The sequence below is a fragment of the Nanorana parkeri genome, unplaced genomic scaffold (assembly GCF_000935625.1).
Source record: "Nanorana parkeri isolate BGI_ZX_2015 unplaced genomic scaffold, ASM93562v1 scaffold270, whole genome shotgun sequence".
NCBI lineage: Eukaryota > Metazoa > Chordata > Amphibia > Anura > Dicroglossidae > Nanorana > Nanorana parkeri.
The window spans coordinates 1,421,810-1,449,679 of NW_017306538.1; the positions used below are offsets into that span (position 1 = coordinate 1,421,810).

The 27,870-nt window shown below is 40.2% G+C and overlaps 1 protein-coding gene across 1 annotated transcript in view; it reads right to left on the reverse strand.

Moving 5' to 3' along the window:
• NUP210 (nucleoporin 210) overlaps nt 1–27,870 on the reverse strand; it is a 74,292-nt gene that overhangs the window by 33,205 nt on the left and 13,217 nt on the right. Inside the window, exons 6-25 of the mRNA XM_018557173.1 lie at nt 27,383–27,515; nt 25,917–26,073; nt 25,271–25,341; nt 23,402–23,508; nt 19,566–19,706; nt 17,299–17,436; nt 16,887–17,042; nt 14,791–14,986; nt 14,229–14,374; nt 12,665–12,886; nt 12,207–12,380; nt 10,562–10,754; nt 9,778–9,884; nt 6,513–6,617; nt 5,790–5,891; nt 4,490–4,618; nt 2,876–3,003; nt 2,644–2,779; nt 1,422–1,484; nt 240–419 (exon numbers count right to left, since the gene is read on the reverse strand). Coding sequence (XP_018412675.1) covers nt 240–419; nt 1,422–1,484; nt 2,644–2,779; nt 2,876–3,003; nt 4,490–4,618; nt 5,790–5,891; nt 6,513–6,617; nt 9,778–9,884; nt 10,562–10,754; nt 12,207–12,380; nt 12,665–12,886; nt 14,229–14,374; nt 14,791–14,986; nt 16,887–17,042; nt 17,299–17,436; nt 19,566–19,706; nt 23,402–23,508; nt 25,271–25,341; nt 25,917–26,073; nt 27,383–27,515 — 2,784 coding nt within the window. The remainder of the gene's footprint in view (nt 1–239; nt 420–1,421; nt 1,485–2,643; nt 2,780–2,875; nt 3,004–4,489; nt 4,619–5,789; nt 5,892–6,512; nt 6,618–9,777; nt 9,885–10,561; nt 10,755–12,206; nt 12,381–12,664; nt 12,887–14,228; nt 14,375–14,790; nt 14,987–16,886; nt 17,043–17,298; nt 17,437–19,565; nt 19,707–23,401; nt 23,509–25,270; nt 25,342–25,916; nt 26,074–27,382; nt 27,516–27,870) is intronic.

Here is a 27,870-nt window from a genome sequence, read left to right on the forward strand (position 1 = left end):
CTGAAATACAGGGAATGTGTTAAATACAGGAAATTGGTTTATAAAAAGCTAAAAACTGACCCCATATTATACTGCTGCTAACTTTACTTTGTATATTTATTGCTTCAACACATCATTGGTATTTCCCCAAATCATACTAACCTCTCCAATTTGTTATGCATTATTCCTTCTTATGATTTGTTTTTAGATATAGAAGTATACAACATAGCAAAAAAAAAAGGTTAATTAGACAATATTACCTCTGACACAATAACCTCTTTTCCAGATTCTGAATCAATGGCCTGTATGGCCCCAGTTACTGATACATTGCCAATTGTTTCACCTTTCACCAGACCATTAGCGCTCACAAAAGCAACATTTTCATTTGTGATGGAAAATAGTATGTTTGATTGTGGGTGTGGGCCACCTTCTGATGTGATCTAAAAGGATAAGAACAATAATAATAATAATAATGTACTTTATACCTAAAAATAGTAAAACACATGAGCAAATTGCATACTGCCTTCAGGTTTTTCTAAAGGCTGTAGGGTTAGGAGTGAATTGTACTTATACTAATACAAGCATGTTTCAGAGTTCACTGAGGCTGTATATTAATCCTAAATGTCGAACACTTCCAGGTTAGCACTGTTGGGTTCTTGATTCATTTATACTATCTGCATATAGTACGTGTTCTCGCCCTCCGTCTGGGTTTCCTCCTGGCTTATCCTCACAAAAATGTACTAATAGGATAATCAGCTTCCATGCAAGAACGCTCATATGAGAGAGAGAGAGAGAGAGTGTGTGAGTGTGTGTGTGTTGTGGCCATTACTTTGTAAATCTGTAAAGCATTGCTGAATGTCAATTAGTAAACAATAAAACAAAAACACACCCACACCAATTTCCAAAAACTGGAGCAAAAATTGATTTCATGGGGATTTGCTGCCCACAGAAAAATTCCTTATTCCACTTTTCTAGAGAAAGAGCATAGCTGGGTAACAGCAAACGTTTTCCCAACTTGCAATGGCTCTATTTCTGTAAATCAGCCAACCATGTGCTTAATAAATTAAACAGTACAAAGACAAAACCCAATAGGGGGAATTTATCAAAACTGGAGCAGACAAAATCTGGAGCAGTTGCCCATGGCAACCATTCAGCTTCTCTCTTCAGTTTGTTCACTTAAGGTTTTAAAATGAAAGAGAGATACCGATTGGTTGCCATGCATAGCTGTTCCAGGTTTGGTCTGCTCTAGTATGGATAAATTCCCTTCAATAAGTACAACTCACACAGACCAAGTGGACTATCTTGCATTGGCCTAGCTTTAGTAAAGTGACTTCTGAGTAGTTGCTATGTGTTACCGCACCTTTCAATTTGCCTCTTGAAATAGATATTCAATTAACTGAAATGCATGCATTATCCAGTCTCCAGCAGTACAGAATGCTCACCTGCATTGTAGCACCGATAAGGATTGTAATCCTCCGAGGCAAGAGTCGGAACGGAGGGAAGACCTGTCAGATAGGACCAATAGTAGTAGGACATTAGTGATTATAAACAAATATCTACCTATTGCATTAACTACATACTGAAGGCTTCTCTCTCAAATTAAATTTATAAAGCCTGGCAGAAATAACTGCCTTTTATTTTACTGCACTTTATCTCACAACAGTATTTTCCCAGCTTATAGAAAATCAAACCACAAACTTGGAACAAACTGGAGTAAGAGAAGAAGAAAAATGGTGATGCTCTTCCACTGAAAAATGTGGTCAGAATATGGGTAACGTAAGATAAGAAATTACCTGTCAGGGTTGATTTCCCCTTTAAATATTGTAAATGTAGTAATTTTTACCTTTTAAAAAGGAGAACTATGAGGTGAGTGTTTTTCACTCACCTCATAGTTCTAGCCGACCTGTGACAATGAGACTGTCACAGGTCGGCTCAGTAAATCGGTAGGTGAGTGAACACATAACGGCGTTCGCTCACCTCTCAATCCTGTCACGGCTCTCTGCCGTGACAGGGGAGGGGCTGCATTCCCCCCTCCCCCCACTCTGCCTCTAGAGCCAGCTGTCAGCTGGGCGGATCCAGACATAATTGTCGGGATCCGCTTCAGCGTCTCAGTATACCGCGAGCAGCAGCTCGAGGTATACTGCGGCGTCTCAGTATACCGCGAGCTAAAGCTCGCGGTATACTTAGCCTAGGGTGACGGGAGGATGCTAGTTTGTGTCCTCCCGTTACCCTAAGGAGAGCTATGGGGAAAAGCCTTAATCCCATAGTTCTCCTGTTGCAAAATCCCATAGTTCAACTGTTGCAAAAAGGCAGTTTGTACTTACTACAATCTGACACATGTAAATAACCTGAGAATAAATAGTAAAACAAAACAGCAAATGTAAAATCCAGAAACCTTCCATATAAGGGAGGCCCAAGCTAATACAGAAAGCCTTAATGCAAGTATAATTATCATTGTGTAAACTTTAAAAAAAAAATCATGATCATGGAACACTGTTTATCTGATGAGCCCATATGACTTAAACCCATCCCTATTGAAATCCATGAGGTACAAATGAAAACTGTAAAATAAAGCTTTGCATTAGGCATTACATTTGAAACTTTAAAATTAAAAACTCAGGTAGTCCTCTCTTGTGGTCCACTGCTGATAAAACCTTAGCTTACCTCAAGCGATCTTGGTGAAGAATCAATTCTGTTACCAGCTTTATCTGTGACAGATGCAGTGAGACTTGTCTGTCCTATAGCCAGACCTTGGACAATGAAGACAGCTGTAAATGGGTCAGTCTTCTCACCGAGGGCTCTGGAAGAAAACAAAAGTAGTTATAGGGAATTTGGTTAAACTCTGTTTTCCCAAGTAATAAAACAATAGAAATCAGCTTACAAAAAAGTAACTCACTTAAAAGACACAATGTGAGATGAAGACCCAAGATCCAAATCCATGTAGGCAAAATATTTAGCAAGGAATGGTTTTTGAGAAGAATCCAGGACCCTCACATAGGCTTTTACTGACTTTCCAATTTCAACCTGCACAGCAAAAAGACAGCCGGATTTATTGCACTGTGTTAACATTTATCCCCAAGCATAACATCAAACTAGGATTTAATTAAAAAAAAGAAAAAATCTGTAAGTTATACAGGACTCCGAAGTGCTGGTTTAAAAGGAAAGGACAGCACAGCCCAATTAAGATGGAGAAAGCTTGCCTAAAAACATCCACCAGACACTAAAAAACGTCCAACGATTTGACAAATAACCAATTACAAACCCTCGGAAACTACCATTTTGTAAATCACCAAACACCCCCTGGTACTCATCTATTTAGCGGTTCCCCACAGCTTCTACTTCCATCACAGCCGCCACCAAAATGTTGGAGCCCAGAGGGAGTGGCATCACCCCTCCATCATGTGATAAACCCAAGTACTGCATCATGAAAGTCATGAAAGGAGGTTACATGCTCAACCTGTACCCAGAACCACCAGTTTTCTTGTGCCAGGTGCAACAGAGGAAGGGGCATCCAGAGAATCACTGGAAAGGTGAGTATCACTTGGTTGTAGTGGCGGGGAGTTTACACAGACACTGTCACTTTGGCAACATGATATTGTCTCTTTAAAAACTTATCGCTTCACATCGGTTGAGTCAAAACGGCATTTAAAAAATGTAATGCATACAAAAACAAAAGGGCTGTTACTGATTAAAATTTTCGTGTTCGATTAATCGAAATGTTTTTTAATCGATTAATCGATTAATAACGCACATACAGATCCAACTACATTGGCCTATACCCATACAGCACAGCAATGAAGTAATAAAATTAACTAGGATCACACTAATCCAGCACGTTATTAATCTCACGTGCCCCACTCAATATGGCCGCTGCTTGAGTGGGGCAACTCAGAATAATAACGTGCTGGATTAGTGTGATCCTAGTTCATTTTATTACTTCATTGCTGTGCTGTATGTGTATTGGCCAATGCCTTGGCTGGCGCTCGTGCAGAAAGTTTCTTGGGCAAACTCACCGGCCCAAGTGGCTCCATCGGCTAACGCAGGGAATGGGGGAGAGTCAGGTGACGTCACCGGACTCCTCCCCCCTTCCCTTCGTTAGCCGACGGAGCCACTTGGGGAAGGGGAGGAGTCCGGTGACGTCGATGTCCGTGACATCAGCGGATCTCTGACGGGACTCCCGGAAGTCGGCGGAGAGGTGAGTATTTTCATTAGCGATCAAAAAAATTTTTATCAATCAAAAAGATTAACGATTAATCGAGAAATAAATCGTTAATTTGCACAGCCCTAAAAAAAAAAAAAGGTACCGAACGCAAACATATTTTACAAGTCAACACGTTAGGGTATCCGACAAAGATTAAATCCAATTTCTGCTTCTTAATACATAAAGGTTAATATGCCAACTCTGTACAATATGGATTTTGGATTAAAGTGAGCGAAACAGTTATTGGAAAAGTCTAAAAAGAAACCACTAAAAAAAAGAAGGTTTGAGCTAGAAATCCAGTTAGCTTACCTTATCAACAACTCTTACTTCCACCAGCAGAATATCAGATACATGAACTTGGACGGCAGCTGGTGCTGGGAAAGCCAGACAAAGATCATAAACCATGATGGACAATGTTCCGGGGCGCAAAGGATACACCTAGTATAGAAATAAAGTCACTATCAGTCACAAGTTTTCCAGTCACATTTTATGACATCCAATTGCACATAAAAGGGAACAAGGGCTGTAGACACTAATTCTAATAATACCTACAGAAAAACCTGGACATTTCCCAACTAAATTATTATATTTCCTGTACTTTGATGACCTAATATTACACTATTTAGAACTTTTCTTCCTTTTTCTGAACCATGCCACTCCCCTTTACTTTCCCTTTAATATTTCCTCTCTCCTTCCAATAGCTCAATTCTATTTCACCTATTAATCTTTCTTTGTGAGTTTACAGAATCACTGGACTCTTAACCTCTTTGTAACTAATCGCTATAAAGGCCATCCTTCATCTTTATACCACCATCAGACAAAGCCCTGCCATTATAGCACCATAAAGGCATTATATGACCTACAGGGAATATACTATACACCAGGGGTGCCCATTAGGTCGATCGCGGTCTACCAGTTGATCGCAAAGCGGAGGACGACGGACCTGCTACCACAGCAGCACGCCGAGCGGTAGGAGAGAGAGATCTGCATCTGACAGCCGGCGGCTCTCTCTCTCTCCTCACCGCACATGCTGCTGCGACAGCGGCTGCGTAAGCTTGCACTTCGCGAGTCTGGTTAACACTTTTCTCTCTTACTATACCATTGTTAAAAAAAATCTCACCAAATAATGTGGTGTTGACACATGTAACCTTTAGATGTGTATCATGACTGCTTCCTTATACCTGTACCTAACTTTTCTGGATTGGGTTTTCCTTTGTAAGCATGAACCTCTGTCTGTCTGACAAAGTACAAAATAAAAAAAAAGTGCTGATGAAAAAAATTTATTCTATTGAATCTATCCATTTTTTTATTACTACAGAATGCCAAAAACAGGTATGTGCTTTTGGTAGGCAAGTAAAAATCAAGTTAGTATTTGAGCTATTTTAGAAAAGATCACATTACAGAATACAGAAAAGCAATCATCATCATAAAATGTGCAGTTTTATCCTGCCTGGGTGCCCTCCACAGATGCTTAATTTAGTATTTTACCAATCTCACTGGGTGTTTGACCAAAGGCTTACATATAAAGATTCTGCTCACTCACACTCACTGTTTGAATCTACTTTAAAGATACAATATGGAAATAATCAAATCTAAGTGCAGTACATACTGTCACAATTCCTTTTGTTTCTTGAAACACCGTTTTGACAATATTAGATATGCTGCTGTTGATGTAAAAATATCCTGATCCCTCAGAGATGGTGAATTCAGCCTGAAATGTGGGATAAGACATGATTTTGTTAAAAAGGACTCTACTACAGTTACAAATTATATAATAAAAGCTAATGCAAAAAGGCTACAAAACACAGAAAGGCAAATTAGGTTCCATACTACTTTATAAAGTAAACCCTAGTATCCCTTACATATTAAAATGCTCAGTAATAAAATAAAAAATTTAGATTTATTGGCTGTATCTGGCTGCTTGTGTACCCATCAGTTTATAAGGTCTGTCTCAGTAAAAATGGAGATCAGCTCTTCAGGATGGAACGTTTTTCTGAACTGCTAGGGATGGCTAGTGGCCCAATAATATTTACTGACACCCTCTGGCAAGGTTCATCAGTTCCAGGAAAAGGCTGTAATGGAGCCCTGTAAAGTCCAAGTAAAAATGGAAAATAAAATTAATAAAAACAAAACAGTAAATCAGCTGGCTGAAGGTTGAATGTAAACCTGTTTTTATTTGTCTATACTGTTAAAATACTGAAAATGATGAAGAGTAAGCCCTGAATTTGAACTTAATAAACTTCTAAAATGAAATGACCACTTTCAATAATCCCATGCTACCCTTTAGTTTACCATTAGAGCTAATGCCTACACTTGAAACAGCAAAGCTCACCGTGATTTCAGGGTGATTGTAAATAGCAATGGATCCTGGGTTCACTTTAACATCCTCCACAAGCAGAAGCTCCAGACTGGCAGACACAGGGGTCAATGTTTTATACTGGAAGAAGAATGGAAATTATATGAATTGCAATCAAACAAGAAATGGTATTTACTATTTATTCTGTGTTCCACACATTGAGTAAAAGTGGTTATTAGGGCTTTTTTTTTTTAATGGCAGCCACAAATGAATAGATGTGTTGTGTACTAAACCCTATATGGTGGCACAAGACAAAAACATGGCAGGTGTTCTTATTTTCATAATCCATTAAAAAAGCAGATAACTCTATGTACAAATAACCTTTATCCACTAATGCCGCTATTTCCAGCTCTCACATATTTTGCTGTGTATACTAATAGGCTAGAGAGGCTTAGCAGTACTGCTTCACAAGGTCAGTTTATTTTCAGTAAATTTGAGGTCCTATGTGAGTGACAGAGTGACCTAAGGCAAATGTATTTTTGGAGTGAAAAATTGCTTTTCTTTTTTAATCTAGAGAATTTAGGCATATGCCTCCATATTACAATGTGCTGCACTATCACTGTCCCGACTCAAATTCAATACATTTCTATGGCTTTATATTTTCTGTATTGCAACTTGGTTGTTTTAAATGCCAACAACATGTACACTACATTCCTATGCAGCCTTGCAATGCTTGCTTTCAAAGTCTAAACAGCACTCAAGGATTGGACCAACAAGAACACCAAAAAAACATGTCAACTAGGACACTGAACACAATTACATTTAATTTATGTGCAGATTGTAGAATTAAAAAAATGCTTACTTTCAGTGTTTCAAGGCTACATTGCCTTCACTGATCTCAAGTGAAGAGAACAAGTGACCCCACAAGTGTAAAGTTTCCAAAGGTTTCCATTTCTAGGTCGTTAGCTTTTTGTATCTGCGAGATCATAACGACTACATCAATCTTCTGTGTCAACATATCCTTAGTTTCATGCTCTCCTTCAAGCTGCACCTTGAAGAACAACTCCAGGATGCACATAACTTTATATATTTAGGTCCCTCTCAGTCAGAGGAAGCAATCTGCTGTACCAATTCAATATCATGAAAGTGCTAATTTTTGTTCTAATCCTCGTTTTTTTAGCGGCCAGTGATGTCACATCCTCCTACTATTAGATCAGTCCTTCCTGCAGCCAGTGGGAGGCTCTAGGTAACCAGTGTGCGTCATATGCTGGCATTGAGAGCTAACTACATCTTCCATGAAGCATTGTGAAATAAAGGAAGTGGGTGGAGAGTAAATGCAGAGCTGAGAGCAGAGATGGAAAGAGCTACAAAATACTATATGCTCCAGTGACATCCTACCTCCTCCTAACAGTGCAGCAGAGCATCTAGCTGTGTGGCTATCTAGCTGTGTGGAATAGTGAGGTCCAGTTCATGAAGGAATTGTTCTTTTGAATCGATTCTTTTCAGTGAACTAGATGAAATGATTCATCTGACTGACCTGACAACTGACTCATTTGAAACAGTTCCGTGTTAATTGAATAGGACAGCAGCTCTGGTAAGATACTAGGAGAGAGGTCGGCTTCTGCCAGCGCCTCCCTGCAACCAATCAGCCAGCTAACAGTACACTGAGAATCAGAACTTACAACACTTCTCAGTCAATAGTACACCAGTATCAAAGAATCATATAAGTCACCAGTAGAACACAGTACACTGAATCAATGGTCAGGTTGCATCAGTGGTAAGTGACAGACAGTCTTGCAGGGAGATGAGAGATGACACACAGAGTCTCGATGAAAGGAGATCCTAATTTAGATTGATACTGTAATCAGCTCCTGAGCTTCAGTTCACTTACTCGTCAGCAGACTCAGCAAGGGAACCAATTCATGTAAAAGATCAGAACTTCCGATCACAAGTGTGGAACACTAGCTGCACTACACAGAGTTCCAGCACCGCCCAGAATCGTACGATTCTCGGCGGGTTTTCAAGCCTGCTTGTTCGACAGAAGACGTGCGACCGTACAGTAGAAACGGTCGCACGCCTTCCATACACTGTGCGATCGCTGGATTTCCCGCAATTCTCGTATGAGAATCGTACAGTGTATGGGCACCTTAACAGTAAAAGTGGGTGGGGCCAGACCAGCAGTCTTAAGGTGCCCATACACTGCACGATTCTCGTACGAGAATCGCGGGAAATCCCGCGATCGTACGAGAATCGTGCAGTGTATGGAAGGCATGCGACCGTTTCTACTGTACGGTCGCACGTCTTCCATCGAACCAGCATGTTTGAAAACCCGCCGGGAATCGTACGATTCTCGGCGAGTTGGTGGCCTGCTGGTTCGACAACTGCCGAACAGGCCGGTGTGCGCACGCGCACACTGCCCGTTTGCAGTCAGCGTAAGCTCGCCCCTCATTACAGTCATCGCAAGCCCGCCCCTCAGGGGGCGTGGCTTGTGATGATCGAGAGTGCGATCTGCCCATCCAAGATGGGCAGATCGTACGTTTTTTTAATCCCTTTACAACCATCGCAAGACTAAGGTCTTGCGATGGTTGTACAGTGTATGGCCACCTTAAGGCTTTCCTACTCCACCCACTGCAGCGTGTGCTGGGATGTCATCACTTCCCTGCTAGCTGAAATACAAGTACAACGGGGAGGTTATTAGACCTCAGGTTAGGCTGATAGACCACTAGCCATTGTGCAGTCTAACAGAAAGGAAATGAAGGAGGCAGAGGGCAGGGAGCCCAGGCCTGTATCATGGATTTCTGCAAGACTACATTGCTATGCAGAAAGGCAAGAATATATTTTAATACTTCTAAAAGCTAGTTACAGCAGGCTGCAAAAAAAAAAAATTCCAGAGTTCTTCTTTGAGGACAATGTCTAATGTCTGGTATAAACTTCAACCTAGTAATTAATATATAAAATAGTCCCTGCAGACAGTTACAGATTCAATCACAAAAAAACATAGTTTTTAATACTGTTAGCACCCAATATCTACATTTATATAGGCTTTCCATAATTTCTCACAACCAGGACAAATTGGGAGAGCCATCAATGTGACCTAATCAGAGTATGTGACACAAAGCAAGAGGGGATCACAGAGATGATCTCATCAGTGTGCCGCTGCTCCTTTATCTTCCAATTAGTAGGCTGGGAATGGGGAGTTGACCATCTAAGGAAAACTTCAGAGGCCATTTTTTCTAGCCACCCTTTGAGATAAGGAGATTATGAATTAAAGGAGGGAAACCACAGTATTTTCTCCACTTACCGGGGTCTTCACTTTTGCTGCTTTTAGATGAGACTCCTGGTAACTGTTAGCTGTAGCAGTAATGACCGTCGTTCCCGATACTTGATGCACATGAATTGTGTTAAGACCTAATAAACATAGATATTTATTTCTAAATTGTACTACTTATACTTGTAAGAATGTACAATGCAGCAACAACGGTTATAGAGTGAGGCAAGCCTCATAAAATTTTTGCAGGGCCCAACGAACCTGTTGACAGGTCCAAGTTTTGTCATGAAAGTACTTTTTCTTACTGGTTTAAAATCTTCTGATACACTGTAATATCTGTAATCTTGTTGACACCCAACATGAACCTGCTGTCATATTTGCTCAGCTGCTTGTAATGCACTTTTGTCAATTACTATTGTATTCTGGTTTAAAGAGTATTTTCGGGCTTTTGTGCACCGAAAATACTAACCTTCCCCTATATAGTACACCATACACTCTGAAAAGGGCAGCCAATTGAAACAAATAAACGGATCAAGGGCAGCTTGGCATACCAGGAGCCTTGCAAGCCACCTCCAATCTCCCCACCTGATGTTCTCGAAATGCCCACATATATTAAAATTCTCAGTCTACCAAAAGAAAAAATAAATGTTCTTGGGGAGAGCCTAGGATTCATCTGTCGGGACAGGCGAGTACTCTTACCCCCAATGACATCCTTGATAAGGGTGTCCAGGGCAGCTCCAAAGAGACATTGTTCCTAATATAAATGTTCACAAGCAGACAAAACTCAGCATATGCCCACATAAGCATTTACACATACCATGACGTTTCCGTTGACCATTAGCATCTTCCTTCTCAATGTATGTCATGGGCTTGGCAGCAGCAAAACTGGCCAACTGAATATTGGAAGAGTCCCAATCAATGGCCAAGGAGCTGAAATTATCAAACTTTGTTCCATGACGGTCATAAGCCGATAACTGTACTAACTGGTTTTGGTAGTTGGAAACTGGAATCTAAAAACAGGACAATTAGTTATATTTGATTGACATGTAAGATTCCAGTACACTGGTTTCTGATCTATAGCAATAAGAGGATCTAGTAGTTCCGGATAAGCACTACAATGAACACATGCATTGCACTAGACTATGAGGTGTAAATACTGAACAAGACATCATTTTGACAAAACTTTGAAGATAAATATACCGAGGAGATACAAAATGTACCCAGATAATTCTCCAATTCCCCACACAATTGGTTGGTAAAAAGGCAATAGGTGTGTGTGTGAATAAAAATAGATATATTAGGCTACATTTTTAGGCTACATTTACTGTTTTAGCCTACTTTTAGAAAAACGTAAATTGAATATCGTAAAGTGAACCTATTCCCAGACTAGACAATAGTGTAATTGCATATTCTGAACAAGCATCAATAGACCTTTAAAACAAGGCATTTGTAGGTATAGGAATTGTGGAGAAATTCATCTTCAAAATTCTCAAAAGAGCTACTTAAGTCATATCTCCTTTGATTTTTTTATGGAGAGCAGAATCTTGGCTGCTTCCCAGTCTTCTATTGTAAACACACAGCAGGCATTGCTTAGCTTTCAGAAACAGACTGAAACCCATCTTTGAAGTCAGTGTTGTAATTTTGAGAACTACTTACTACACAGTAGAAGCAGGTAGACTGGTCAGTGATGCTTAAAAGGAGAACTATGGAGTGAGAAATCACTCATCCTCATAGTTCGAGCCGACGTGCAACAATGAAACGGTCACATGTCAGCTCAATAGATCGGGAAGTGAGCGAACGCATACCATTGCTCGATCACTTATCGATCATCTCCCTGCAGAGAGCAGTGACTGTCAGTCACGGCTCCCTGCAGGATTCCCCCCCCCTCCTGGCTCCAATCCTCCAGCATTGACTGGAGGAACGGACAGGGGAAGGGGGAGAGTACAGCTGGCTCTGCCTCTAGGTAGGCAGAGCCAGCTGTCATTCACGCAGCTGGGTGGATCGGCAGCATTGTCGGGATCCGTCTCGGCTGCGGTGGTCTCAGTATACCACGAGCTGTAGCCCGCGATAGGCTGAGCTTTGGGTCACAGGAGGAGGTTAGTATATGTCCTCCCGTGACCCTTGAGAGAACTATGGGGAAAAACACTTACCCCATAGTTCTCTTCTAAAACAAATTTCATCGTCCACAGTCTGGGCATAGATGCACTTTAATAGAAAGGTACTTCTGCAGATTTAACTGCTATCTGACATGTGTAGGTAGCTTTACTGATCATACTCCTGAGAAGAGGGCTAAAATCCCAGAGATTTGCTATGAAGCACAATGACATAAGAAATAAAGGGATATGATCCGAATGTAATTATGAGGGGTGTTTTTATTTTGCCTGTCAGGAAAGCTGCAAATATTTCATAAATTACTTTTCACATTTAACACTAAAATACAGAACAGCAAAGAAAATGCTTACCACTTGTTTGTTTTGCTGCATCAGAGGACAGACAAGATCCTTATGGGAATGTTTATATACAGGAGTAACAGTGAATCGTGAGAGAAGGGAGCAGGCCAGCTTCACTTCAACATTCTCTACTGCTGGAAACAGGTTTGTTTCTGTGGGATGATTCCCTACAGACAAGGCAATGACCTAGTGGAAAAGAAAAAAAATCATGTAATTCTTTGTAATACATATTTTTTAAATTGCTATACAGAGGTAGTAATTATAGTTCCCTAGATATAACAACAATGGAAAAAAACTAGTTTTACTGAACATGTCAGGCTTAATACCAAAAAGAAGGTATTACAACACTTGTCAAGTCAGAAAGTAGGCCTTGGCTCTTTTGGATACAGTTCTTGTGCATTCTGTCAAACTGTATACTATTTGAAAAGCCCAAGGCATGGTGCTCAAAAAAAATATTGTTCCACACATACCTGTTCACCAAGGTCCCTGCAAACTGCTCTAACCCAATGCTGGAAATGATTGCGAGATGAAGGGGGATCAAGATGGAACAGGCCAGTGCCTTCGTTGTCTTCTGTAGATAAATTCCTGAAGAATTTCAGAGGTTCGAGTACCCATGGTTTGGGGCCACCCTCAAATAAAATGTCTTTTGAGGAGCCCAAGGTAACTAAGGCTACTGCCTTAGGATCAACAGTCTGCGAAGTAAGAAAAATGTTACATCATTTTAAATTTACAAAAGTACAGGTACCATGTATATCATATGCAAAGCATACTCTTCATTACGTTTATTTTGTACTTATTTAATATTTACTCCTAAGTCTATAAATCTGTTACTTAACCCTTTTGCTCCTTCCGCCGTAGCGATCATGTCAGTGGTAGTGACGGCATCAATACAGAGTCCTGGCCGCTGTAGCAGTTGTTAATCGGTTTACCTTTTCAGTTCCAGCTGAAAGCTTTTGTATAGAATGTATGAGGTCGGCTGTAGAGTAGAGAGGGACCAGCGAACATGTTTGCTACACTCCCCTGGGTAGCCAGAACCCAGACAAGCTCGTCTCTGAGCACTTCCAGGTTCAGAACTGTCAAAACCTTAGCAGCTTTGACTGGGGAAGAAGCTCATCAAGCACAGAGGTGACATCAGGGGTCACCTACCACCTGCACTATGCTATCACATGAGGCTTATTAGTCTGAAAAGTCAGAACCCCTCCAAAACTGGAGACTCTCGGAATTTGACCCTATACAATCCTCTAACGGCTCATTACATTTGTATTACATTTACATATCGTGGTGAGCACTCCAGAAGCTGTGAGGTAAGGAAGCAGCTGGGGTGGTGGGGTTTAAGTGTAAATTAGTTCAGGTGGGCTAAGGAGGGCAGGTAAGCATTATTTTGTGCAGCATTGATTTAGACATTGTGAGATTTAAAGAAAAAAAACAAACAAATATAACAGGACAAACTCAAAAGGATTTTACGAATATGCTTCAAATGAAGTTCTCTGCTTCAAAGCTTACAACTCTGAGTAAAGTACTACCGCATGTTCCTTGTTCTGCATATTACAAGAATTCTCACTTAGTTTCTTTAAAATGTGAATGGAGTGAATGTCAGCTGAGCAATTTACATATGTACCTACTAGAATAGGACGAATATATCACCTGGTGCTGTCACTACAACTCTAAATATATCTCAGCATATTCCATTACTAAAAACTAAAAGACACAAGGTCGAACTCTGCTTTATAAATATCTACAACCTTAGTGAATGTCAAACACTTACAGCCAGTTTATCATTAGGTGCTACGGACTACTAAAAACAAAACCTAACTTGGATTCATAAACGAGCTTTAGATTATGTTGGTTTTTTTTAATGTATAAATATAATTAACTTGTCAAGGCTGAACAGGTTTATAATAATGGTACTGCCATATATCGCTTTTGAGTCTTCTTTAACCTAAAATGGCAGCTTATAAAGAATAGGCTACACAGAATAGTTTCATTTTTTTTTTGTTTCATTTTAAGAATTATAATTATAGGTTTCAAACTTACCTTTAGAGGTAGATATGCAGCAATTACGATCTTGGCTTTTAGATATATATGGCCATGAGTGTAGCTGACAAATACAGTTGAGTACCCAGCAGTCAGTCCTTGTACAGTAATACCACTACAAAAATCAACACTTGGCTTGAGTCTACCTAGAAAAGCAATGAGAGGAGTATGTAAATATCAGTAGCATGAGCAATAACACTGATTGTGTAAAAGTATGAACAAAATAAGAGTTTTAAAAGGAACCCATTGGGAAGACATAAGGAAGCTGGCAATGCCGACTACTTTTCTAAAGGGCAGACTCCAAGGCTATCATCTTTATCCTTGTTCTGGATCAGTGACACATTAAATAGTAAAGCAAGTATACAGGTGATAACCCTGGTGCGTGGCCCTTCAAATACAGCTTCCATATCTCTAGTCTGACAGGCTGAGGCCTGTGCTACGACCTTGCTAGTGACACATGTATGTAACGGCCACTAAATGAAGGGCCCCAAAAGCCATTACATAGGCACAGTTATTGTAATACAATATATTTCATGACTATGTTATTCAGGACAGGACATACCTGGCAGGATGTTGAATATTCCAGGAGTCTCCATTTCCACCGACAAGTCAAAGTGCGAGCAGTCACTCAATGAAACTACCTCATTATCACCATTGAGGAGGCCGAAAATCCTCAGAGGAAGCTCCAAGCTGTTTCCTATACGGGCTTCAACTGGACAAGGAGTGAATTCCATGCCAGTGGGCTCGATGACAAACACCTACAAATTAAAATATATTCCATAAAAAAATGAAAAATATGAGGGCTGTTATTGCTGAAAGCAGCAGGCTGTCAAACCGATTTTCTGGCTTTGATTTTAAAGTGACTGTCTCACTTTTCCTAACCGAGCCACTTACTAGGCAACACCTCAATGAGATACTCACCTTCACAGTGCTCACTCGACACTCTCTCCTTCATCACAAGTACCACAAAATACCCAATTAAGCTTGGTATTGGATGATGTCCGAGCTTACACAGTGTTTTAACAATGTCATCCCCTCACCTCGAAGGTGAGTAGAGGTGGGTCAGGGAGAGTAGAAGCAAGAGTGACATTTTCCCCCAAATTATTAAAGCAAAAAGCAGCCAGGAATTGTCAGAAGGCAGCTAGCATTGGAACTGTTCTGATGCCAGGTTTTCCTTTAGCTGGCCTAGGCATAAGATAAACAGTAGGATCATGCCACATAATTATCTTTACTACATGCATGTATAAACCGGCTTTTTTTTTCTACTTTCAAGAATAGAAACATCATGTTTCTATCCCTGAAAGAATGTTTCAGTTTTCTGATCGTTGTTGTAACGATCAGAAATCCTTTAGTCACAGCTGATCCTGAACGGCTGCAGGATCAGTGTCACTAAGGTTATTATTGGCTGATCTGAAGTTTGAAGCCGCCTAATAAACAAAAATTAATTGATTAATTTATCGAGCAGTAATAGTGAGATTAATTCACAATGACTGATTGATATAATTACATTTTTTTTAACCACTTGAAGGCCATAGTGTTTCACCCCCTTCCTGGCCAGGCCATTTTTCAGTATTCAGCGCTGCGGTACTTTGACTGATGTTTATTCTGTCATGCAACGCTATCCCCCTAAGGGGTTAATTTTTTTAACCCCCCCCCTCATGACAGCGATGTTCAAAGTATGTCGCTGTCACTAAGGCTGGGTTCACACCTAGGCGTATCGAATGTGCGACAAAAACGCCCCAAAGAAGCTCCTGTACTTCTTTGGGCGTTGGCCTTTTTGTAGAGCGTTCATACGGCCTGAAATACGCCCAGGTGTGAACCATGCCCATAGGAAACAATGGGATTTCGGTGTTTGAGCGTTTTGCAGAGCGTACGAACGCACTACAAAACGCCCAGGTGTGAACCGGGCCTAAGTGTGACACTTGGTGACGGTGACATTGTATGCCAAGTGACCGCTTTTAGAGAAAAAAAAAAAGAATATGTAAGGTTTTAGGCCAAAAGTAGAGAAACAAACATTCTAAAATCCTAGGGATGTGAGGTTTTTCCAAATAAAGAACAAATAAATGAATGTATTTATTGTATTTTTTTTTAGCTGTGCTGGTTTTGTAAAAAATACTATAAATCAAAACTTTTGCACAGCAAAAATGTAAAAAGTGCGTCAGTCATTTACAAACAGAAACGAAAAACAAGCTCAGTCATGAAGGGGTTAAGGTTATTTTCATGTAGTAAGAACATACTGTATCTGAGGTGCAATCTTTTTTGTGGGGGGAACAATAACAAACAGCGCTAAAAATCCAATTAATGCAGCTGACTAGTCTCATAAGAACAATGGTCTGGAGGTGTCTACTGATGAGCTAAGTTCCAACCACTATGTAACCTATTAATGTTAAATGTAAGAAAACAGTTGTTAAATATTTTTTTTATTTCACCTACATCTTGCGATCATCTTGACCCTCGTGAAAACGACACCGATTTTTGCCACTATGCATCAGAAAATACATAGAAAGTTCAGGCCAATCTTTAAAGCTGAACTCTGGGATATGCAAATATTATATAAATACACAAAGCATGTGTGGAAAATGACTATCAAACTTCAACATGTACCCTTAAAGAGAACAGAGTTAGCTGAAAAGGGATGTAAAGTAATCTGTGACTCACCTTCATCTCGCCAAAATGTAAAGAATTTTGCACATCACGGGCCCGTATAACACTAACACCAATGTCATCTCCAGTTGTCATCAACCCTTTGACAGTTACTGTAGCCACAGCATTATTTGAGGAGGACCAGGTAAAATTTCCACTTCCACCTTGTACCTTGAAAGCACAATCATAGGTGTAATCACAGCTCAGATTAGTTAGAACAGTAGATCTAATGAAATACTTTCCTTACCGATTACAAAAGGTCTTCCCTGACTGAAAAGTCTCTAGAATCAGAGGCCTTTTTTCCCCAAATCTTGTTTTTTTTTTTCAACATACCGGTAGTCTACATAATTCGACTAAATGTAACATGAATCTTTTGCTACAGAAACAAAATCACTGATGCAACGTTGCTGAGGAGCACTTATATTACCTGTATTATGTACTGATAAGCTCCCGGTTTAGGCTGCCAGGGAAAAGTAAGAATTTTGGGTGAAATTGTAATCGGGGTATAGATTTCCACCTCTTGCTGGTTCCTCACTGGATTTGCCAGCACATGAACACCTCCATCCTGCAAAAAAAAAAAGTAATAATTATAATGTCATGCTCTAACCAAACACTTTGTTGTACCTAAAACAGAAATGTTGCGTTTGGTTTTCGTCCAAGAACTGCAACATACTCAAGTTTAGCCTTGATGAGAAAAGTCACTTCCAAGGCAAGTGATGAGAACGTGCAGCCAAAAAATACAGAATCGGCATTTTACATCAGGCTTTAACTATGTCATTGCAGGACTTTGCCAGTTTCACAATGTTGTCATTTTAAAGCTGCACTCCAGGCAGGTATAAAAAAGACATAAAATGACACGGTTTGTGTCCGTCAATACAATGATAAAGAGGAATTTTACCCATCTTCAAGATAAAAACAAAGACATTTAGAAATGTTTAGTAATGACAATCTACAAACACAAACTCCTAGATAATTGCCGTCTTTTTATTCTTTTGCTATTGCCCGCTATATCCTGAGAGCGCCGCAGCCGGGACAGATCCTGACAATACTGTCGAGAGAGACCCCGCTGGCTGATTGATAGCGGGCTCTGCCCATCTCGAGGCAGAGCAGCTGTGGCCGACCCCTCCCCTGTCCATTGCTCTACTGGAGGATAAGAGAGGGGAGGAATCCTTGTGGGGAACGGAGACTGAGTCACCGCTCTTTGCAGGGAGATGATCAGAAAGTGAGCGAGCAACTGTATGTTTTTGCTTACTTCCCGATCAATAGAGCCGACGTGTGACCGTTTCAGTGTCACACGTCAGCTCGAACTATGGGGGTGAGTGTAATTCACTCCCCTTATAGTTCTCCTTTAAAATGAACAATCTACAGATTGTAAAACAAATCACATGCAGAACACAAGAAAAAGATGATGGAATCAATAGAAATCCTGACAACAGAAATATACTTATAAAATCGTACATGATGTCTTAAAAGATTCACATCCACATACCTGAACTTACATATTGTGGCAATGTCCCTCTACTCACCCACACTGACCTTCACCTTTTAGTTTCAGGAAAGTCATGACAGAGGAATTAGGCAAACCTTGAAGCACAGGTTATCAAGATTGCTACCCTTTATGCATCATTGCCCAGATTACCATATTATCACAATTAGATCTTTGATTACATCCAAGTGAAAATCCATCTTATATTCTAGTTTCCAACAGTTTATTATTGTTCGGCTGAGCAAGGCCAATAAATAAAGTAGTAAAAAATAGCTGGGCGTTTTTTAGATTAATGCATTCTCTGCATTAGGGTAAAAAACATCCAGTACCTTTTTCTATCACTCGTCCCCCCCACACTTACCTGTGAACACTGCAGTCACTGCCGCTAGTTCCCCAAACTTCCCGGTTCTAGGGGAGGATAAGGAGGGCAGGAGCCATAGGCTCCTTCTGCTGTCAAAGTATGACTGTGGGAGAGGGGGCATGGCCAGCTGCAAGCTGTGTGTGTCTATGGACACAAATCGCTACTTGCGGGCACAGCCGGCTAGCTGGAGGCACCTGTGCAGGGGGCGGGAGGGAAAGTGATGCGGGGACCCACTAGAGAATGAGGAATTGAACATTTTTAAACCAAACTAATGCAGGATTTCTATAATTGTGGGCCTCCATTTCATAACAAAAAAAACCTGAAGGTTTTTTTAGAATAAAGCATAATTATTTCTGACTTCTTTATTTTGATTCTCTTAGGTAGTGCGTCTCATATTTTCCCCTATTTTTTCTGGGTTCTTTTCCTTCCTGCTACCACTTTTAGGTAACTTGTGCGTTATTTTACCCAGAAGGAAAATAGTTAAAAACAAATTCTCCATTTTATGTTTTCAATAGCAAGCTAGAAAAAAAAATGTGGCTGAGTACTGTGATCACCTAGATCTTTCAGACAATATCATACATGATCTTCATTATTTATTTAATTAGGAGGCTACACCAGAACACAAAAGGATTTTCATAGAAAAAAATGACATCCCCTTACTGCCTGTAGAAACACAGGGGGTTCCCTCATTCAAAAATATCCCTTTAAACAACACATGGAGCCATTACCTGTTACTTTTAGCATACAAAAATTACAATAGTTGTCCTATCAGTGTTAATACATACTAATCTTCCCTAAAATTCTCTTTAAAAAACAAACACTGGGACAGGCAACTAGTCACACTTACTTCATCTACCATACATGTCAAAGCGGCGTCAATTACTGTCTGACCACTTTTCAAGGCCTTCACGTGATGGTACGACCCATTCAGCGAACTTTCCAGAACCTCAAAGTATTCCTTTGGTATTTTGGCTTCAATGCGTATATTCTGAAAATAAATATATTTATTTATAGACCATAAACATTATGAACAAAGATCAAAGTTGAAGCAAGCTGTGATTATCATAACTTCCAGTTAGCCCCCCACTAATCTAATTTTTTAAGTACATTTCTTGTGTCATTAGCACAAGAGGGCAAATCTAAGTTGTTTGATGAGGTTTCTACAGAAAAAATCCAAGTGGCTGTAAATTAATTTTTAAAGGAAGCATACACAATTGGGATGACATAAGGTTAAGTAGGATTTTTATAACAATCCTTTTATTAGCAAGCACTGAGCGACAAAGGAAGCCTTAGACCTTTGGGTTATACTGCGACCTACTGAGGATTGGACACTGGCAAACTAAAGCAATGTAGGCCAGTCCAGAATAACCACTCCCACTACCAGCATATACTTCATTTTTGAAGCAAAGCAGTATCAAGAGGATGACGATATTCAGAGGGCTCGAACCTTTCTCCCTCAATGGACTCCAAGAAAAGAATTTTACAGCGAGTGTAAAAATGCCATTTTCTTTATCGGTTATTGGAGGACAACAGAAGTCCTAAACCATTAGCATATCCAAAAGCAATCCAACTGAGGGGTAAACAACACAGCAAACAATCACAAATGGGCCCAAGATAAAATAAAAAACTGGGAACTGCCTGGAGTTTAAAGATCCACATTAAGGACTCAAGTTCAAAGATGGCATTAGATGAGACCACAACATCCACCTGATAGAACTTAGAGAATGCACAAACAGACCAGCAGGGCTATTCACAAAGGGGTGGTAAGTTTGGAGAAGGCAGGAGAAGTGAACAATCTAGGACAAAATAGCTGATTTGGAAAGATTCTCCAATTCAGCTCACTTTCCAGTTCAGCTATGTTGTCCTAGAATGTTCACTTCTCCAAACTCTTCCCCCTTTTGTAAATAACCCTGCAGGTGTCAATCTAGCAAATCTGGGAAACAGATGCTTAATGTCAAAAAGCACAAATAAAACTAGTAAAATTCCACTCAAACAAATGACTGAGATGTAATAGGCTGCCAGGACAAGATCTCACACCCGGTGAAATCCAACCCTGGCCATTGACAAAGACAGAACACCTGTCGGTCAGTGAGAGGAGAACATAAACATCCACACCACCACTTGATCCAGATGGAGATCTGCTAATCTGTGTGGTGAGGCAGTAAGGTGTTTGAAGAAGGGGCAGAGAGAGCGAAACCCCTGCTTGTAGCCCTCCAATTTCCATCTCCCACACCCAAGAATCTGAGATGCAAGCTAGCCAAGTGTCCACAAAAGATAACAATGTCCCAACTCTGGAAAGTGGGGGTACACGTTCATGAAGAGGAAGGCCTGTTAAGGATTTGGCAGGCTTTGAGTGCCAGACCTTGGTGGTGGACGGGGAGCCAAGCTTGAGGAGTCTCAATGCAAAGACAAAGGAAGAGAAGTGAAAGAGATGTTGCTTAACAAAGAAGGAGGGAGAAAAGTTACCAGGCTGTTCCTTGGGTTTCTTCCGCAGGGGAAGATGGGTGCTCTTGCCACCAGTAGCATCTTTAATGATGTTGTCAAGAGCTAATCTAAGGAAGAACTGTCCCTCAAAGGCCATTCAGATCAAATACTTTTTACACAAGTGTTCTGCTGTCCAGCACTTCAGGTAAAGTGCCCTTTGCATTTGAACTGACACGGGAAACAGGTGAGAAATGATACAGGAGGTTTCTTACAAAATGTTACATTGAATGTAACCTTCACCCGTATGTCATGGCCTTTCCCTTGCATTTACTATAGTGAATCCATTTTCTCCTGCGGACACTCCGGACTACCTGAGAAAATGTAAAAAGGCACCTGGGAGTTTCCTTTACCGAGACCGGATCCTTTACTCTGCCCATAAGTCTTCCATGGCATGCAAGATTCAGGAATCAGGCTTCAAAATTCTCTCTAGATGGTATAGAGTCCCTACAACTCTCCACAGGATCCTTTCAGTCTTTTCCCTTTTGCTGGAGATGTAACTGTTCACAGGGTACCTTGCTTCTTATCTTCTCGGAGTGACCCGTTCTTCAACAGTTTTGGTCATGGGTGCGTTCTTGGTCTTAGAAATTGGCGGCTGTTGATCTGGGTGATGACACAGCTGCATACCTGCTCCACTTAAATCCTCTATCGAAACGTCATTCTTGGTTCATTCGATAAACGTGGCAAGATGTGGTATCCCACTTTGTAGGAAACAAACTTCTCCTCCCTTTCTATCTTTATGGTGCAGGAAAGTACAGGAGTTATGTGATATGGAAGATTTAACTGCGGCTCTTAAAAACCAAGGCGAACCCTTCCGGAATACGTGGTTCTATTGGCTGGAATTTACCTTCTCCTCTGATTACAAGGCTCTTCTTGATACTAAGTAACTTCCTACAGTCCTCCTCTCAATCTGTGGAAGGGTCTGAGGAATGGTTGAGTTGGATTAACTTTTTTTTCTCCTCCTTCCTTGTATTTTTTTTCTCTTTTGATCTTTCTCCCCTTTGGATATCTGATTCTTCATATCCTCCTTCCATTCTGTCTGTCCTTGGACAATAAGTTTTTAGCGTGTTAATTGAATATCGTATGCATAACTTTGGCCATCTACTGTTATGTACGAGTCATATCGTATGTGGAATTTTGTACACTTATAGCCTCATGTTATCTTCTTTGCCATTCCTTCATGTACCTCTGTTTTGTCTTTGATAAATAAAGAATTTTGAAAAAAAAAAAAAGTTAAATTGAAAACTTTGCTCTCCATCTATCTGCTCCACTTAATCAATAAGTAATGGATCAACTCTGGCAGTGGTTAGAAATCTTTGAAGGTGTTTTGACCAGTCAGACATAGCCTGACAAAGTAAAAGGTCACAGCTAGAATGCATACAGAGCAGGTACCGTTAGCAAGACCAGAGCTCTAGAAAAAGCTTACAACTGCTTATAGGTTGGGCTCTTAGACGGTTTTCTCCTCTATTGCAAGCCATAGAACTGTTAGTATAATGTGAGCCAGGGGCACCCTATACAGTGGGATTGTCCCCCCCCCACATCCCTCCTCGTCTACAATCAAACATGTTGTGACCGTGTCACGGTGAAGCAACATATAAGGTCTTTTAAAAGCAGGAGCAGCAGTGGAGCGATACTTTCTTAATGCTGTATGGCGGGAAAGAGTGCGCAAAGCACTGAGGACACATCACCTAAAAGATGACGTCACACACTTTGTCCCATGGTGTTTACCTGCCGCTGAAGCAAAAGCAGGGGAACAGGAAATAAAAGGTACACAGAGACCTAAGTAATTGAGGTAGCTGTTGCTACTCAGCCTACTCATTAAAAAAGCCATTAGAGGCAGGGAAAGCAGTGAGGCAATGGCTCTGGACCTAACAAGTACTCTGCAGCTAATTTTTGCCAGACCAAAATTTTAAAAGCGCCTTGTGGAGCCCACAAAGTACTCTAATCAGAATGAGGAAGACCGCCTGGGAAAGCTGCAAATGAAAATAAATTTAGTAGAGAAGAGTCTTGAATGAAGAAAAAAATAAAAAGGAAAAAAGGTGCTAGCAAGTCCTAGGACGCAAGCAAAAATCTGAGGTATGCGGGTAGGGTTATCCTGAGCTGACCTACAGTTTGTTTGTCAATGTCCAATCCAGTATAACCACTATGTATAAGACTTCCGTGCCCCTCAACGGACAAAAAGGAAAGCATTTGTATACTCACATCAGATAAATAGACCTTGTTGCTGGACTTGTCATACACATCAATGGTTATTTCATAGTATCTTCCAGTTTCAAGAACCCATTGATTTCCAGGATATACAGTAAATCCTATAATAATCAATAAAATATATGCAGTGTAAACAAGCCTTTGAAAGCTCTCCAGGTACACAAGCAGTAAGCAATAACAAAGGTGGAACCTATGAATTACATGTACATTTAGCATGAACTTGCCTTCTGCTCCAAATTTGCTACTGCATAGTTTAAATTTAGTGGAGGCGGAGACACACTGAAGTATGAACCAGCCTTCTATAACTTGTATAATCATTTTTCAACACAGCATTTAGTAACATAGGACCTCTCTCCTACCCTTTCTATCTAACAATCGCACGCTCATACATCTGCTCATATATCAATAGAGTGATTTTATTCAGATACCATAGGGCCCATTAGGTTAGATGAGCCATAATGCAACTATGCCTCTACAGCCCTTCAAGTGGTTTCTGAACTAGATAATTTTGGTGTCTGCAAAATAGGGGGACATGGGAAAACAAGGTTCACCCCCACTGTTACTACACAGAGGACTGTCCAGCAATGGACCACATTAAAAGCTGTCAAAAGAAAACAGAGGGGTGTATACTAGATTGCAGGTGTGCATCATTTAAAGCTGAAGTCCAGGCACAAAAGCTTTACTTCAACTATATTAACCATTAGCCACACAGGATGAAATCCACTTGGAAAGCACCAAATGTCTTTTAAAACCCATATATTGCCTTGTAAAATGGCAGTGACATTACTACTGTGCTGTACATAGTCTGCGCAGAGAGCAGAGCTGCCGGAGGGACCCAGCAGGTCCCAACCACAACAGACTACCTATAAGAAACTACAAAAGGGGGCGAATACTAGGCCAAATCATCTTGCACATGGATGGGTGATGGGTTCATTATTAGGAGAAACACTGTGACTGCACAGAACTGATCAGAGATATACAGAAAGTATATTAAGATTCAAGTAGAAGTAGTAGAATAGACATGCTTCTTGCATTTAGATAATATTTACTTATCCTGGAGTTCAACCTTAAACTAAGCTATGCTCTGTGCTAGAACAAACTAAACTTAGCCTTTTAAAGTGCACATCCAGCTGAAACCTTTTTTTGGATAGGGTTAGGAAGGGTTAGAACCACTGCAATTTTTTACTGCTATCTGGGGATCCATTAGGGTGATTTTCCCTCACTTTCTACCCCAGTGGTAACACTTTCAGCAGACAAAGTGAGGGGGGGAATCACTAAAAGTCACAGAGAGCAGGGGAAAACAAACAACAGGGGTTATCCAATTCACATAAAAATAAAAAAAAGAAGGGGTTTAGCTTGACATACACTTTAAATATAGCAATGCACTATATTCAAACCAGAACTGCGTGTGGGCTAGTTCAAACCAGAACTGCGTGTGCCTGCGCAGCTGCAATGTGATGCGTTTTGACGCGGTTTTTGCATAAAATGGGATTTTAGTGGTGTTACAGTGCGTTTGCATGCATTTTTTTATGTATTCCATTGCGATCCGATGCAGCTAGAAATCGGCAAGCGATATTTTTTCTGACTGCATCGGAACAGACTGCACTGGTGTGAACAGAGAAATCTTATAGGATAGCATTGTGATGCATTTTGGAGGCAGTTGCCAAACTGAACAGACTGCATCACAACTGCATCCGGTGTGAACTAGCCCTAAAACTTAGTGACTAGATCCCACTTTTCATTATTTAATGCAACAATGAAAGAACATTACTGACAGACTGGCTTTGGCTAATGTACTTGAAGAATTCCTGTTGAGCACTGATGTTTGACATTAAAACTTTAGAGACAGAACAAAAAAAATACCTAAATATCCAGGTTCCACCACAAATATGGTCCCATTCGGTAATCGAGAAGCACCTTGCATGCGGATATTTAAAAACAATCATTAAGGATCTTTATGTTGAAAGTCAGGCTAGAGAGTACCAAATACATTAGCTCATGAACAAAGTAAGACAAAAGACTGTACTAGTTAGCTTGTGACCATGGAGTATAACCCCCCCCAAAAAAAAAATTACACATTTCTGCTTTCACAGCTACAGTACTTTACTAAGAAGGAATATCTGGCCAGAGAAGCTCTGTCATGTTTGTTCTGCATTGTAGTCATTGGAGTCACGCCATGAAAATGATCAGCTCTCTTGTAAATACTTAGAGGATTTTCTTGCAGCTGGGAAGGCAAGACCTTGCCAGCAAATTCACACTGGACTATTTTTCTGTTAGGAGTGGGAAGTGTGCAACCCAAGTGCCAGACAATGCAATATATTGTTTCTACAGACACGCACTGCTTGTAACCAACCACAATCAGACACTGCTTTATATGGAACACAAAGCGGCTACTGCTTACTGCTGAAGTGCAGTGCTATTCTGTATCATTCATCTAAACTTGACATAAAAATCACCATATTATTTTAGAGACACGTGCATATAAACCAACAATCTTGTAAGGATATTCTTATGGAGAAGCACAATGTCGGTTTGACCCTCCTGCAAGGCTGTCACTTTAGATCTTCTCTGGTCCAGCTTAGCCACCGGATCATATTTATTACCCCCTGTGGCAGGCAAATGGTTCTGAAGCTGCAATGTGTATTGTTCTGATGGCATCAACAAATCTGGAGAGAGGCAATAACAGGATAGATTGTTAAAGAGACATACTCTTTGCTAACCGTAAGAAAATAAATAAATAAAATGGTCAAGATACACTTAGAGATTATTTGTGGAATAGCCTTGGGCATAATTTAGGAAACCTGAGCAAGGAGGAGGAGGAGCAGTTGCCCCACAGAAACTAGAACCTTAGTTAATTCTCCCAACACAGGTTGAAAATGCAAGCTAAATCTTCTCTGGTTGCCAAGAGAGACATCTCTATATGTAGCAATTTTCCAAATAGGAGAACTAGAAATGATTTAATTACCACCAAGTACACTCTGACTTCTAAGGAGAACTCAAAAATTAATATTTCACTACAAGTAGGGATGTCCAGATACCAGTGCCGATACTTGGCATTTTCATGAGAACTACCAGGGTTGCAGCGGTTGAAGCTGGGACCTAGCTCTGGCGCTCCACCACTGTCCTGAAATCATTAGTCGATATTGTTTTAGAGAAACTGTCACATGACAATAAACAAAAATGTATCAGTACTTGTATCTGTGAGGACTTGGACAAGTATCAGTACTTGTAAAAATTGTATTGGTGCATCACATATATATTTAGAACAAAAAAAAATAATGCATTAAAATGGGGATGTACAAATCCCAGGAGCTCCTTAACAAATGACAGCTGCCTCCTAATTTTTTAATTTTTCTCTAGTCTAGTCTTGGAGCTGGAAAAGTATCTGTACATGTACCGAGTACGGTACTTGGTATCTGAACATCCCTAACTACAAGTGACCTTATATTGCAACCCAATATGAACACAGTTTCCAAAGTCTATTAAAACTAAACTGAGCTACAAGGTGGCTGAACATTCATTATTCTCATTATATACCTTTTTCCCTATTTACTTCTACTTTTGAATTCTTATACTCATTACTATACTATTATATTAATTATTCTTTGGAGTACTAGATTTTCTTTTTAATATACGAGTATGCTTATACCTCAGAGAGCTCCCTATGGCAAACATTATTGTGCTTTAAAAAAAAATAAAAATTAGAGATGGCTAATCATCTCTTATCTGTTGTTAAGAGTACAGGGATGATCATCAGATTGAAAAGTTTAGATCAGCATACAGAGTGTGGAGTTAACATAAGTACACCATGGCCTGAAATGTCATGTGAAAGCCAAAGCTAAAATTCCAGGCTTCATCTAAATATATCTAAATATTTTTCTAAATGTATTTACTGTGGAAAAACAAGGGGAATACAGTAACCAACTAGAGATGAAGCCACCATATGCATGCATACCATGCAGGGGAAATTGTTACCTGTGATCTTTCCCTGTTTGATTTTTTGCACTTTGTATTTGATAGAAGATCCCACAAGCAAGTAAATATCATATGCAGGATTAAGAAGGATGTTCTCTAAAATAAGAAGCCGAACCTTCGCTGGATTCACTTTCTGTGGACGGAGCAAAAATAAAAAAACGATCAACATTGTAGAATACGGTATCCTAAACTGAAGTGTTATAAAAGCCTAATTAGATGGCAGTTTGTGTACATTCTCAATGCAGGCTCTACTGTACCAGAAACAAGTGGAATTGTTTCTACAATGACACAGAATAAAATGACACTGTATAGACAAAGTTAATGGAATAAGGGTGATTTTCCGGTTTGCTCTTTCTCAATATACTGTATAATTTTAAAAAACGCAAGTGCAAAAGTATACTTGTCACGTACAGGCTATCAGTTCACAACACTAAGGTACTTCTAATGAACATTAGAAAAAGCAAGCAAATGTCTAAAAATGCTGATAT